The sequence below is a fragment of the Vanessa atalanta genome, chromosome 7 (assembly GCF_905147765.1).
Source record: "Vanessa atalanta chromosome 7, ilVanAtal1.2, whole genome shotgun sequence".
Classification (NCBI taxonomy): Eukaryota; Metazoa; Arthropoda; class Insecta; order Lepidoptera; family Nymphalidae; genus Vanessa; species Vanessa atalanta.
The window spans coordinates 6,220,218-6,235,845 of NC_061877.1; the positions used below are offsets into that span (position 1 = coordinate 6,220,218).

Sequence of the window (15,628 nt, forward strand, 5' to 3'; positions counted from 1 at the left end):
GATCAAAATAGCGTGTCACCATAAATCGGTGTTCAACTTGTCACGATTCAGAAGAGACGTAAGTTCTTACAAAATATCTCAAACGAGTTGTTAAATCGCTATTAATAGCATTTAGCACTAAGAGGATATTGGTATTCTTGAACTTTATTATTCACAGTTGACATCTCATTTGTAAATAATTTAATCCGTGATTTATGACAAATTGATGATATGATGTTGAATGATCGACTGATGGATAATACGAAATGATTGATTATTATTAAATATTTTTATTAACCTGATTCACATTTGATTGAAAGTTGGAATTAAAATTGCAGTAATAATTGATATAGAGGCCCTAAAGACAATGCAATAAATATAGTAAATATCAATATAATTACAGACACTAATGGCGTATTATTATTATTACGTAGGATTATTTTACACATATCTTGAATTTCAAGCGAAAATACTAAAACCAAAGCCAATAAATTCTTTATTTTGCAATTTATGTCGGTAAGCTTTCTTACATTGTACACGATGGGTAAAAGCGGATTGAGGTGCCATTTTCTACAATTTTGTCAAAATCTAAGTTACGACATTTTATTTCGCAAAATATGTAGTATGATAGATTATTTACCATTAATTTTAGTTGCATAATCTTTTATTATGAATTGTTTTTAGGTAGTGGATTAGTTCAATTTATGTAATAACGAAATAAAAGCACGAAAATTTTTAGTTTCAATCGACATCCTAAAATTTTAATTCTTAGTTTAAAACATAAACCATATCATATTTACTGGCACCACGATTTGTGGCACATAACAATACTATGTATTATAACAATACTACGTATTGTATTAAATTTCATCTTTTGACACGTTTTAATCTAAGTTGCCTATAAAGATTTATGTTTGATAAGGCCTTCTTCGAGTCTGATGTTTTTGAACGCATTACGCGATTTATATACGAATACAAACTAGGTCATAAAGGGATGTTAAAAGTAATATTAGCTAAAGGTATTTTTGTTTAATTGGTATTAAAATAAAACGTATGTAAATCAATACGTAATGTTAATTTATTTTCTTTGTAAACATATTACTGTTAAAGTAATCACTAATGTGGTAATAATTGTGATGGGATACAAACCACGCACGAAATCAATGAGTATTATAAAAAATATTATAATTTCAATGTTTATTAATATTATTCATGAGTCCTTAAAACTTCATAAATTGGACGGTTTATTTTAAATAACATAATAATCATGTTCCCGTATTATAGCAAATTAAATTATATTTACTTTATAAAAAACATCCTATACATTCATTTCATAATATACAACCACACACATTTTTACATATTATATTGATATAAAATACAGTAAGTACAGTCCGGTTTATAATACAAAACGTAAAAATTTAACTTATAATATCAACACAACATTTATGAACCGATCATTGCTCTCGCAATGCTCAACGTATCATAGCTTACACCTAAAATAAACGTAGAATTATAATTAACGCATTTGAGGTCTACTATAAATATACAAAAATATTATAAAGTATATTTACATTTTGTTGTAAGAGCTATAATTGCATCTGATTGTCTATCTTGTTATAATGTAAAATTCAAATGATAGACCTGCTTTTCGTTATGGCTTTTGCCTAAAATATTTGAGCATTTTATTTTTGTTGATCGTAATCTCAGAACATCAACACATTCACTGTTTCCTGTCAAATAATCTTATGGCCATTAAATTGTCGCTATAAAATTTTGCTTCAGCGCTTAAAGTGATTTGTGGTATACAAATATTACGTTTGGTGGGGCTGCATGTTAAACAGTGAGTGTGTTAATCTACATAATTTAAATTAAACTAATTAATAAAGCTAGGAGAGTACAAAATTCTATAAAAATATCTCTCGGCAAAATAACCGATAAAATTAAGTCCATAAAAAGTTGTAATTGTATAACAAGGCACCGAGAGTTGAAACTAATACGACATAGTATTATGTAAGTTTGACCAGAATACGACAAAACGCAGTCCTCCGATATATTTATTGACCCTCACTGTCGCTGTCACTCTTATCTGAAACGAAACAAGCGTGTTAATGTTGCATCATTGTGATGTCGTCATGCAAATTGTTTATTATGTCTTCATAATAATTACAAAGCGGGAAATAATTTATGTACATAAACGAAACAATTTTAATTATTGGCGAATGCTGATACCGTGCAATATAATTTGAAATAGATGAACAATTCAGTGCGAGTCAATATTATAATATTGTGTGATAATTTCTATACAAATTTATAAAAATGTTTAACTATCTGAAGTTTAAGTGATATATGATCGATAAAAGTTACAAGTAACAAACTAATAAAGCGATGACGTGTAATGCTGCTTAAGAAAACGAAGTGCGCACTAATCTAAGTGCTCCAAATACCAACCTTTCTTACCCGGATACGCATGCCTTTTTAATCTGTCATATAGATCCTCCTTCGTGCCATAGATGCTGGCGTTCGATCGTGCTAAGCTATTCATTTTTCCGTTCATTCCGTTATGTAAACTCTCTTTCATGTATGTTTCGTTGTAAAAGTTTGGCATTTCCCAGCCGTCTTCTTCGTCGTCGTAATAATGAGCGTATGTGGAGTGATGCGAGGGCGCAATAGATTCCGCATACGGAGTGTGCGCTCCATAATAGAAGTTCACTTGAGATCCGTTTTGATCTATAGCCGGTGTTAGTGTCTTCTTTGGTTCTCTCTTCTTAGTTGATCTATTTAACGGTACAGAAAAAATATACATTAAAATTTCCGTCAGGCTAATTTATAATTTAAAACAAATTGTTATAAAATTTATAAAATATTCTAACCTCGCACAAATCATCCAGACGAGAAGTACAAGGAATATTATGAAGATCACTCCGCCTGCTACACCACTAGCAATGTATGCGAATTCGCTCTTGTCTCTGCAATGGCGACCTGTGAAGGAACCGGCGCAGCGACAAGAAGGTTCGCCACGAGCGTCTTTCACACACTCACCACCGTTATCGCAGAAGTCCTGGCAAACGTCTGGAAATAAAATGAAAAAGGTTAATGATTTGCCATAACACGGAAAATAATAATGTAGATGATACTGAAAATGTTGCAAGAGTTTCTATTGTACATATTTTTAATTACTAACATTAAGACATTTAGAAGAAACTCCAATTTATTTCTAATTAATATACAATTTCTGATATTTTAAGCTTTGCAAGAAATGTTATCGTATAATATTTGTATAATAATGATACATGTTCAGAAAATCTGTGACATATAGTTAAGCTAATCGTAATTGTCTTTATTCAAAAAGTATTCTTTTAATAAATAATATGATTTATTTATTTATTTAGTCTTAATTATTGTTAAATATAAGACCGTCTAATGATTAAAATATAGTCTTACCAACACAAACTTTTCCAGTTCCATTAAAGCCAGGTTTACATTGGCATTTAAATTCACTAGTTTCAGGTATCAGTAAGCAGTAGGCGTTGGCGTCGCAGTGCATCTCGGGACCCAAAATCTCGCATGGATTCGTGCAGTCGGATTCTGATGTCTATTAAAAAAAAAAAAAACTATTTGATTCCTTTGCTTTTTCTTGGTTTAATTTTTAATAGGGAAGTGAATAACAAACGTCCATAGTAAGAAAAAATATCTATGATTTGAAGTAGTACTGTAATGAAACTACGTTAGTTGTGGTGTTACTTGTGAAAATTTAACCTGATATTTTTTTAACAGTCGATTTGTAAACATTTGTGATTGTATTTTGTCAATGTATAATTATTTTGTCAAGTATATTGAGTACGCGGTGTTGCGTAGTTCTTGTTAATAGTATAGGCAATAATGAGGCCCAAGAGCTAATTGTGTAAATGCTTAAATAAACAATAATCAACGTTTGTAAACAGACACACATAATAGGTATAGTCTGTATCAGTCTGATTTCTATTTGGTTCATTTATTCGAACAATTTCGGAACACGCCAATCAACCTCAATTTGTAAATAAGTGTTTCATATGACTGATTGACAATCTATATTATAGCACTACTTTGTTCGTGCTTAAAATTACACTGGCACATTCATTCTGCATTACATAGGAATACACTCACCCTACACTATTTCAAAATGTATCAGTATCTATCAGATTGTTTGCAGTAGACACCTATATTCAATAGCTTGATGTTAAATACATCACAAAAGGGGGTAGTGAATATAGGAACTATCTTATTTGGCCGGCTTATCTTAGTAAGTAAGGTTATATAATTACCGCGCCCGGTCCCTTTGTACTGGTGTTGATCGGGCAAGGAATACATAGCGTTTGTTGCATTTCTGATTGGTATGTTCCTTTCTTACATTGTATGCATGTATTCAGAGTCGCATTGAGGTAAGAACCTGAAATTTAATGACATAAATCAAATATTAAAATGTCAACGATCATTATTTACTAAACCAACGAGGTGGAAAAATAGTAAAGTTTTTGCAGAAAAAAATACACACTATTTTATCGAATTTGGGTAATTTACCTGCTCTACACACAGGAAGTGAACATTGGTCAGGTGAAGCCGCACCAGCTTGAGGTGTGGTAGTGCCCGACGGGCATGGCGCACATGCTGCGCCAGAGCCATTGGCTCGCCACGTGCCGCGTGGGCAAGGCTCGCATCCACCATCACTGCTCAGTTGCTCGCCTGAAATTTTAATAGTTGTAATATGACACTTTTATTAACATACATACAACAGCATATGAAATATTACTAAAGTTGATATTGGTATTGTGATTTTTTTTGACAAATCTAATCTTTTAAATAATGAAATGCTCATGTAAAATTTGAATTTGTAGAAGTTTAGTAACGTGTGGGTAGAAGCTTTTAATTTTTTTTAATCATTCTTTTGTGTCGGTTATTATCATTGAATCGACCTATCAGTTTTGTTCCTATATTTAGCCCAAATATACTCTTAGCAATATTTAAAGACGAAATTCTGATCATAACATTTTGCAGTGTTATTAAAATAATTAAATAAATATTTACCTGATGGGCAATCGTCCCTACATTCTGCAGCTGATACTGCCTCAGTGGCTCGTGTTGTTTGACCTCTTGGACATGCAATGCAAGAGAAAGCTCCTTCGCGAGGTTGATAAGAGCCATGACCGCAAGGCCTGCATAGTTCTGCTTCTGCGTCGTAGTATTTGCCAGAGGCGCATCTCTCTAGATTTGACATGAGAAAATTGCAATTTATTCCAAAATACATTTACTTTTTATATTTACTTGTTGAAAATATAGATGTTTTAACATTTTCTGATTAAGGATGAAAAAAGTTTCAATGTATTAGAACAACAATTTGTTTCTGAGGTATAGTAGTTAGATATTAAGTTCATGATAATTAATCTAACAAGTGAAGTTAAGGAATGGTAGGGAATAGAAAATAATGATATTACTACTATTTTTAATTGCGACAAATTTACCTTTACAATCAGCTGCACTTCTAGCGCCTGCTGCTTGAGTGACACCAGATTGTCCAGCAATAGCAGGACAGGGCGTACATTGCAGCTGACCAGCTTCAGATTGATAAGATCCCGCAGGGCATGGCTGACAAGAATCACTTGCGGCATCAAGGTAAGTACCCACAGCACAAGACACTACAAAGAAATAATATCGTCATGTAAATATTGATATAAAATGGATAAATGTTATATTGTATTCAAGGTCTACTTCTAAGAACTTACCGCAGTCAGGTGCCATAACTACTTGTCCCATAGGACAGGCATAGTCTGATTCGAGTTTTAGACTGGCCGGATCTGGTACAGTATTTGGAAGTATATTTCGTACATCAAATTGTTCGTCTTCGAGGATGAGTTTCTCCAGCAATCGTTTAACAGTAGAGCGTTCATTGTTACCATTGTTGATTACTGGGTCGCTGTAAAGTTTAATTTTGTATTTACTATATATTATGTGAATAATAATAATATTTTTTTCATGTCGTTAAAGGTAAATTCTTATCTAATTCAGCAATATTTTAAAAACAAGTTTGGTGTGTGGGTTTTTAGTAATTATTTTATTGGGTACACCTGGTATTTTCGCATAGATTGCGAAATTTCTATTAATTAACCTAAGTTTGAATTAAATTTCAATAAGACCATATACATATTTAAAAAAAAACATTTATTTTGAGTTTTGCAATCAAATAAACATAATAAACACAGTAGCAAAACTTCTAAGTTTTGTTTTTAAGTTTTATATAAATACCTATAAACCGTTTGAATTTGTATTGATTAGTGTTAATTTAAACATTATGGTGCTAAGTGCAATAAAACTGTTACTTACTTTACAGCCGGAAAAGATAGTTCGATGCTGTATGTGTCTCCGGCTTGACGGCCTTCTCTATTGCTTCTTGTCCTAGGTGCCAAATAAAAGTCATGCAATAGTGTTTGAAGAAAAACATGCGATATTGATTAAATGTATTACTGTTCGAAGTATTTTGTGCTTGTACTGTTATAAACTTGTAAATATAATCTCTATAGTGATGTAGTGACTCGTTAAAACCATTACAATAGAAGTGCACTAAAATACAAATAAGTTCGATCTTCTAGCATCTACGCCAAGATTTGAAACTTTTAATATAATTGTTAAAGTGATGTAGTGACTCGTTATATCTATGAAAAAATAAGTGCACTAAAATACATAGAAGTTTAATCTACTAACAGTTACGCCAACACCTAAGTTATAATATAATTTATTTTCTGGCGCTACTACAGCTACTTCTAAGTAATGACAAATTACGTTAATTTTAGTATTTGCTTAAAACTTACTCTTCTACTGGTATTATAGCATCAAGTACGTAGGTGTCTTTTGATGTTGCCGTGGGAGGGGAAGATACTTGTCTAGTTTGTCGGACGTTAGCGCGATGATCACACTTCACATTAATATCCAGTTCCTTACACTCCCTTGTACCTAAAATTAATTTTATACGTGACAAAATATTCAAATGTTTTCTACATTATATTAATTAAGATATAAGTGCTACTCACCGTCAACAGCGTATGAACAGAAGCTCCAATCTCTATTAAGTTGGTTAATAGCACTGCGAACTTTTTGTCGGAGTACTGCTTGTCCAGCGTCATTACAGAGTACAGAACTTGGGAATAACATGGAAATTTTAAAGACTCGTTGTGCAGGAGAAGCCGCTGTAATAATAATAATAAATATCGATATGTTGCATTTTTAAATAATTTGACATGTATTTATTTTAGCGTGAAAAACTTACGCGAGCAAGCTGGATATACAAGTGGTAGAGATGGGTCATTTGTAGGTCTCCAAAATCCTTCAGCCCCACATGTATAGAATGGCGGTACAGGTTGAGAAAATCTCAGACCATCGCGACATGCGATTTCACACACCTTAAACTGACCACCTGCACCCCAATCGCGACATGATTGATATCCACCCAGAGGATCAGGCATTGCCGGACAAAATTCAGCTAGAATTAAAAGGAAATACAAAATTATAATTGAGATGATCATAGTTGACATAAAAAAAATGAATACATATTATCTAAACTTACATAAGACTGTTACTTTGAAAGTACACGTTGCGGCATTACCGGCAGCATCATAGGCTATGTATGCTATATCGTATGCTCCCCAGGCAAGGTTTTGTCCAGGTTGATGTCCAGATTTTTCAACTACACGTGCTACACCAACAATATCACTAAATACAGGCATATCCCAGCTAACGACAGACGATCCATTTTTGGCGATTACCCAAAGATCACCAGGACATCTTTCTACTTTCGGAGGTTCCTTATCGACTTGTAGTTGTTGGCATTTCGATCCAGTGTAGCCATTTGGACAGACTCTTTGTCCACAGTGAGATGGCACGATTCTCTCAACACCACCGATAGTATCTTCGTATCCTGCCCAAGTCAACACTAAGCCGCTATAAAGTACTGGTTCAGTCCTACAGTCGCGAACTTGTTTTTGAATTTCGTTAGTTACGTCAAGAGCACGGTTCCATATTTGTACTTTTGTTAAATGTCCTTGGAAGCCTGATTCAGTGTAAGCCTTAGGATTGTCTGATTGTGGTTTTCCTAAAGTTACCCAAACACTGAAAAAAAATATTTTAATAAAATATGAATGCAAGATTTTTTTATAATGTCTAAGAAATTAATATAGTAGTCTTCTTATTGCTTATATTAAAAAAGATAATGCTTACTATGATGGTAATGATTTCCCGCTGCCATAGCCTTCAAGTTTACTTGCAATTAAACCTTCCGTTATAAGAGTTAATTCTCCGCCATTACTACCGTCCCATACTAAGGCCACATGATGCCATTGTCCATCATTGACTGTTGCATATTCACCAAAACTTAAATAAACATCTTGGAGTTCAGGGAAAAGAGATACCTGAACACCGTTTGAGTGGGCTTGTATGATTGTTCTTTTATTAAGAGCTATTTGAGAATTGCTGAAACAACAAATATATTTTATAATAAATAGTACTTTTTTTGTTAACAGTAAAATTAACAAAAAAGAAAAATGACTAACCTCACACCATAAGCGGTAAAGAAGATACCTCCTTCATCTTGCTGTGTATACTGTACCCACATTGCAATAGTCAAACTATCTGCAGATCCTGTTGCAAATGGTACCACTTGGGCAGCACTGGAGCGCATAGGATCACTGAAGTAGAGATCATAATCCACGCTGATAGCTATTCGAGTAAAAAAAAACGTTTTATAAAGAATAATCTTCTTCAGATATTTTATTTTTTTAATTATTTACTTACTTTTTCTGCAATCATCACCCGTTAGATTAAATGGACATTGGCAATAAAATCTGCCTGGTAAATCTATGCAAGTTGCCGATGGTGGACAAGAGTTTTCTTTACAGTCAATAATATCTTCATCGCAGTTTTTGCCTGTGAATCCAGGAGCACAGATACAAGAATATCCTTCTCCTTCATCCATACACGTAGCACCGTTTTGGCAAAGACCTGCTTCACAAGCATCGAATTCATATTGACAACCAATGCCCATATAGTCTAGCGAACAAGTGCAATTTAGGCCCGATCCAAAATCTTGGCATTTCCCGCCATGCATGCAAGGGCTACCAATACACCTTTCAGGTGCAGTTTCACACTGCTTACCATCGGTTCCACTAGGGCAACTGTAATATAAAAGAAAATCTTTAGGTATTTTGTAAAGTATTGGCCTATCTGTATTTTGTAAGGTATTAGCTAAATTAAAAAAAAAACTGATTTTCTTTAGTATGTGTACGAAAATTACTTTATATTTATTTATACTTACACACAGAAATAATCTTGGAAGAGATCTATACATTTAGCATTATTCTGACAGGGTAAATTCATGCAGTTTCCAATATCTCGCTCACATCGTTTGCCTGTCCATCCCGGTTGACAAGAACATTTATAATCACCAACTTCATCTTTACAGGAACCACCATTAAAGCATGGATCGGAAGCACAATCATCAATATTAGTTTCACACATTTCTCCTGTGAAACCTTCACGACATTCACATTTAAATTTGTTGTCTAAGTCAATACATTTTTCGGTTCCCGCTGGGTTGCAGGGTTCATTCAGGCATTCATCTATTGCTGATTCACATTGCAGACCGATAAATCCTGGTCGGCATTTGCAAGTGAATCCATCAATTTGATCCACACATGTTGCTCCATTTTGACAAGGATCAGAAGCACAATCATCAATAGTATGTTGACATCTCTTGCCTGTATATCCAGGTTCACAGTTACATGTAAAATCGTCTATGGTATCGATACAGCGACCTCCATTTTCGCATGGCGAAATTACACATTCATTAATATTAATATCACATGATGGCCCAGTCCAACCTGGATCACAAACGCATTGATGAACAAACAGTTTGTCAACACAAATACCATGTTTACACGGTGCAGTAGAGCATAGATCTATTTTTTCATGACATCGTTTCCCAGTGAAACCAGGGGGACAAGCACAGCTGAAGTCATTGACTAAATCAGTGCAAGGGGCACCAAGAAGACAGGGTTTTTCAACACAGTCATTTGTGTTAGTTTCACAGAGCTGTCCTTCCCACCCTGGTAAGCATTCACATTTGTATCTGCCTTGTTGGAGAGCTGTACATGACGCTCCATTTTTACAAGGATTTCCATTTGCTGAACAAGGGTCAATCTAAAACGATAAAAAAGGTCTTTTAACAAATTTACTAGTCTAAATAGTAAGTTATTATTAATAAAGCATTAAAAAAGTCTTACCGAAATATCGCAATCGATTCCAGTGTAACCAGACCTACATAAACATGTATAATTATTAAATCCAGGTTCGTCTTTGCACATTGCACGTTCTGGACATGTATCATTTTTACAGTCGGTTCTCTCTTCTTGACAATTAATTCCACCGTAACCCGTGGGACATGAGCATCTATATCCTTGTGGTAGATCAATGCATTTACCTCCGTTATAACAAGGTTGACTTTCGCATTCATCAATATCTATTTCACATCTTCGTCCAGAAAAACCAGCTGGACAATAACATTGAACACCATGTCCTTTTGGCACACACAATCCACCATGTTGACAAGCACTGTTTGAACATTCAACTGGTAAGCATTCTTCCAATCCTGAAGCACCTGTGCTTACAGTTTTCATATTTGTGGGACACTCCATACATAGTGTTTGGCCAATTGAGTTTTGGTAAAAATTTCTAGGACATTGTGAGCAGGGAGCTAAGCCAGTCGGTGAATATGTGCCTGATGCACATTTTGCTCTACATTTGTCTTTTCCAGCAGCTGCTGGTTGATATGTGTAGGTGTTCACCGGACATGCTTGGCAATCTTTAAATCCTCCTAAAGGAGGCTCACCGGTGTAACTATTTCTTGGACATTCTAGACATGGAACCAATCCTGTTGGAGAATATGTTCCATAGCCACATACAGGTACGCAATCAGTTAAATCTTTTGATCCTTCTTCCCTTGTGAAAGTTCCTTGAGGACATTTAAGGCATGATCCTTGACGGGCTTGGTTCTGGAAATATCCCCTCGGACACATTGTGCATGTTTTTTGTTTTTCACCAGCAAATGTACCAGCGGGACAATGCACTGCAAAGCAAATAAAATTTGAAGTTTTATACAATTAAAAATTACAGTCTATTGTATTGATATGATAAATGTGAAATATACTTACAACATCTGGGTACATCATTTGTATCCATATTAAGTACTTCACCGACGCTACATGTAAAACCGCGTGTAATAGAGCTTCTTATAGCTCTTAATGGTGGACATTGATTACCAATCGAAGAAACGTTCAGTACTGGCTCAATCAGTGCACTTGCGTAAGGTACTGAGAGGTCAAATATAAGATTTAACGTTGATCCACAAAGATCATACAATTGAGTTTGTCTTATAGCTGGAATTATAGCTAAGACAAAGTCCATTTTGACGACGTTTTCGTCGAGGAGACTAGGCATTGCTTTTACGAATGTAACATTAATATTCACGTTTACTGCAGAACATCGCTGTGACAGTCTTTCATTTAATATATTATCATATTGAGCAAGTAAATCTTTGTATTGTGGTAAGCATGCGTTTGAAACCGCTCCAAGGGCTCGATATTGTACACTTGCTACGACATGGTATGCAGCTTGTTGAGTATCTAGAAAAGAAATAATAAAGTTAGTAAATGTTCTAATACGTATCATATTTTTACATATAAATATTTGATAGATATCTTACTTTCAGAAACACAATCTGGCACTACAGCAGAAGGAACCCATTGACGCTTAGTTTCACAGACAAACGTTTTGACTGGTTCACCATCGGTAAATCTAAATCCAGGACTGCACGTTGCTATACATTGAATTCCTCTATCTCCAGGCAAACAGTTTATTGCTCCGTGCGCTGGAGGCATAAGTTCCCAATCAACGCAAGGAGTAGCTTGAACAGAAACCTAAAATTATATTAGAAAATTTAAAAAGAGCTCATTTCATTTTTTTTAATATGTAACTTTTTCCTCTCTCATTGTTGCATCATGTGGAAGTTATTTCACGAAAAGGGACCAAAATATGTAACAGGAAGCCAGGGAAGTGCGCCCTATTTGACAAATAAACGTACTATTTGCTAGAGTTGGGCGTCAGATTTCAACAACCGATAAACTGTTAATATCGCTTATTATTAAGAGGAGATGTCAGATGTTACACATCATATGCGACTTCGTAATAATTGTCAAATATACCTGGAAGTTACATTGAGCCTTGTTTCCGTATTTATCAGAAGCTATAACTGTTACATTTTCATAGCCTCGTATTGGGATAACTGCTCTTTCTGGTATGAACTTCAAGACAACTTCTCCGGAAGCATCAGTAGCATTAATTCTTCTCCTGGTATCATTAAAATTGACTGCGTAACTGTCTTGTTTATCTACTAGCTCAATAACGTAACTTTGAGGACAACTTAATTTCGGTGGTGTATAATCTGGTACTGTTATATTAACTTCACAAATAGCAACATTGCCATCGAAGTCAAAGGCTACATATCGTACAACCATATTATGAAAAACTTGTATCGGAGTTCTAAAATGTTGTGGTGTAACTTCTAATCTAGCAATAGCGCCAGAGTTATCAGTAGCCGTTGGTTCTGTAAAATTGACTGGCAGAAGGCCTCCATTTACATCAGTTTGTACTATAATAGGATGCTGAGGGCAATTCTGGAATACTGGTGGCTCATTATCTGAAAAAATATTAATTCATTTAATTTCAAGTATTTTAGGTATCAGAATCAAACAAAATAATAAATGTATTAAATGATTATCATATCTGGTGAAGTGCTTTACTCTCGTAACCAGCTAGCTAGTGCCAATAAACAGAAACTTTACAACGTCTCTGTGAAACATGCTTTATTTTATTAGAATTTACATTAAAACAATAAGATGTTATAATTTTAATTATATTTAATTAAAATTATTGTAAGTTCCCGAAAAATGTAATAATAATATTTTTATTTTATTTTAATTTAATATGAATGTAACTTACCCACACAAGGTGAATATCCATAATCGTAACCTAATAATGGCTCGGCGGAAGGTTCATCACATCCCATCAATTCAAATTTGAGGCAAGCGTTGTCCATAAAACTTACGATACCAAGAATAACAAATCTAGCTTGAACATATTTTGGCAGTGTAATCATTGCAAGTTCACCATAATTTCCCGGATCACGCATAGTTAGGTTAAAGTTGGGGAAATATACTACATAGTTTTCATTTTCAGCTTGTTTGTAAAAGAATCTTATTTCTGTTGGACGGCCAACTATGTCCGATGTTACAACACCTTTCACTAGTATAGCTTTAACTCTGTAAACTTTGCCTAAGTCGACACTAACATAAGTAAAAGCTTCTTGTTTGCCACACCATCCAGTCACTGAGTTAAGTCTAATATTTTTTGCTTCATAATTAGGTCTTTCGGAAGTTGCATTGATTGCTGAGTCAGGTATTCTGCCTGAAGCTAAGCCAAGAGGTCTTATAACTTTACATTCTGGTTCACGAATACAAGTTATGGGTCTGGGGTTTATTAAAATATAACCAGGTCTTGAACAACCGAATAGAACTTCAGATCCTTGTTCGTAACTTCTAGCTATTTGATACCCATCGGCTGGCCGACCTGGATCTTCACATACGGGTCCTTCACATCTTAAATCTCCAAAGTCCCATATTCCGTTTTGTTGACAACGAACAACGTTATCGTGTTTGCTTGTTTGACCGGCCAATTTAAAAGTGTTTTGACATCCGAAAAAGAAAGAGCTTTGATATCTTGTATCGAGATATTGACCATATTCTGCTCCAGGTGTTGGCATAGGAACGCCACAATCCTTTCGCCGACATTGAGGTTGAGCTCCAGAAAGCCAATAGTCGGGAAGACCCTAAAATAAACAAAAACAAAAATTGAATTTATCAATTAAATCTCTAATAGCTTAGAATATATGTTAAACTTTTGCACTACTTACTGGTTTGGGATCATAAACACATTGCCGGAAAGACGAGGTAAGAGTGTTTCGTAATTGACGGCCAGGTGAAGTACAAGTAATAGTAACGTTATCTCTGTATGGCACTAAAACACTTTCAGGGTCGTCTCGAATCACCTTTAGCCCATCATTCTTTTCATCAGATAATGTAACGCATCGTGCATCTGAAAAATAATAAATTAATTATTAGTTACTAAGTATTACAGAGGGTTTTTTTGTAATCTTTTTAAATGTACTTACATTGACATTCGGGAGCTGTACCATTCCACGTTCCACTTGATGTGCAAAGAAGTGAAGAGAAGCCCGACATAACATAGCCAAAATTACACTGGAATTCGACAACATCGCCGAAATGATAGGAACTTTTAGTTGAAAGCAATTGACCGTTTTCAGGTGAAGCTAGAGATGGACACATTACAGGGACACATGATTTATTTCTTTGATATGTATCGCCATCTCGTTCCCCGGATTCAGAGTTCTCTATAGAGAAGCCGGCCGTTCCATTAAAAGAATACAGTTCGTAACCAATATTACAGGCGCATGAGAAGTTTCCAGGTCTAAAAAAGTATGATTTATATGAAAAAATCTTTTAAATTCAGAAAATATATTTAATATGCTTAATATGTACTTACGTATTAATACATTTCTGATCACAGCCACCATTGTTTTCACTACATTCATTTATGTCTGAGCAGTCAAGTCTAGCACACCCCATAATTTCTAATTTGAGACAGGGTGCTCCAACATAATCTTGTATTTTGAATTTTATATATTGAGCTTCAATTGGCATTGGTAAGTTTAAGACTGAAAGCGTAGGCTCCAAAATTCGGAATTCCACCGCTGTTCCATCAGGATTTGTGTAATCTTTAAATGTATCGGTCAAGTCATTAGTATATTGTATTCTAATTGCAGATGTAAATGCAATATTAGCATCAGCCCTCATAACACTCATCGTGCGGAATCCTCTTATGATTGTTGGAGCTCGAAGATCAACTAAGACCCAGTTTGCACCAGCTTCAAGATTATTGCCACACCAACCTCCTCCATTGTTTAAGCGAATCATCTGTAATATAAAATTGATTTAATTTCAATGTTTACGCTATATTTTAACTCTGGATGCCTCATTGAGATACCTAGTGCGACCATATTTTCGTGTTACACCTTATCAATAACACCAAAGTATTCGAATAGAACTTTATTATTAAATAACATTACAACTAAAACTTACGCCTTTATAATATCCAGCTTCGGAAGCGGACGTCGTTATAGACTCATCCGGAATAGCTCCGTTAATTAAACCTAAATCACCAACAGGTTTGCAGTCCAAGCTAGGTGTAAATCCGGGGCGACAAGGGCAGTAGAATCCACCATGAGTGTTTTTACATTCTGTTGAGGCAGAATCACATTGACTGCTTGAGCATTCATTGATATCTTCACAACTTGGAGTTGCATCAAAGTTTTGACCAGGTCCACATTTAATTATGCTGGGTCCGTTTAGTTTATACCCTGAAATATGAAACATATACATTTATATTTTAAAAAATAGCACGTATACTATTAAAATTATTTCAATTTTGTCTTTAT

The 15,628-nt window shown here is 34.7% G+C and overlaps 1 protein-coding gene across 3 annotated transcripts in view; it reads right to left on the reverse strand.

The window, feature by feature from the left end:
* Positions 1-1,045: 1,045 nt before the first annotated feature.
* The window catches only part of LOC125065374 (sushi, von Willebrand factor type A, EGF and pentraxin domain-containing protein 1), a 61,592-nt gene continuing 47,009 nt past the window's right edge, over positions 1,046-15,628 (reverse strand). Inside the window, exons 10-36 of one of the 3 annotated variants that reach the window (XM_047672941.1) lie at positions 15,273-15,550; positions 14,677-15,107; positions 14,285-14,601; positions 14,027-14,208; positions 13,057-13,942; positions 12,261-12,754; positions 11,762-11,975; positions 11,211-11,681; positions 10,284-11,125; positions 9,317-10,200; positions 8,797-9,176; positions 8,556-8,721; positions 8,224-8,475; positions 7,574-8,115; positions 7,277-7,489; positions 7,041-7,196; positions 6,822-6,963; positions 6,337-6,408; positions 5,739-5,929; positions 5,478-5,651; positions 5,044-5,220; positions 4,540-4,701; positions 4,284-4,408; positions 3,424-3,574; positions 2,853-3,051; positions 2,440-2,756; positions 1,046-2,068 (exon numbers count right to left, since the gene is read on the reverse strand). In XM_047672941.1, coding sequence (XP_047528897.1) covers positions 2,037-2,068; positions 2,440-2,756; positions 2,853-3,051; positions 3,424-3,574; positions 4,284-4,408; positions 4,540-4,701; positions 5,044-5,220; positions 5,478-5,651; positions 5,739-5,929; positions 6,337-6,408; positions 6,822-6,963; positions 7,041-7,196; positions 7,277-7,489; positions 7,574-8,115; positions 8,224-8,475; positions 8,556-8,721; positions 8,797-9,176; positions 9,317-10,200; positions 10,284-11,125; positions 11,211-11,681; positions 11,762-11,975; positions 12,261-12,754; positions 13,057-13,942; positions 14,027-14,208; positions 14,285-14,601; positions 14,677-15,107; positions 15,273-15,550 — 8,450 coding nt within the window. In that variant the 3' untranslated portion in view covers positions 1,046-2,036. Of the gene's footprint in view, positions 2,069-2,430; positions 2,757-2,852; positions 3,052-3,423; positions 3,575-4,283; positions 4,409-4,539; positions 4,702-5,043; positions 5,221-5,477; positions 5,652-5,738; positions 5,930-6,336; positions 6,409-6,821; positions 6,964-7,040; positions 7,197-7,276; positions 7,490-7,573; positions 8,116-8,223; positions 8,476-8,555; positions 8,722-8,796; positions 9,177-9,316; positions 10,201-10,283; positions 11,126-11,210; positions 11,682-11,761; positions 11,976-12,260; positions 12,755-13,056; positions 13,943-14,026; positions 14,209-14,284; positions 14,602-14,676; positions 15,108-15,272; positions 15,551-15,628 lie in introns of all 3 variants that reach the window. The other 2 variants (XM_047672940.1, XM_047672942.1) reach the window with 2 other exon arrangements.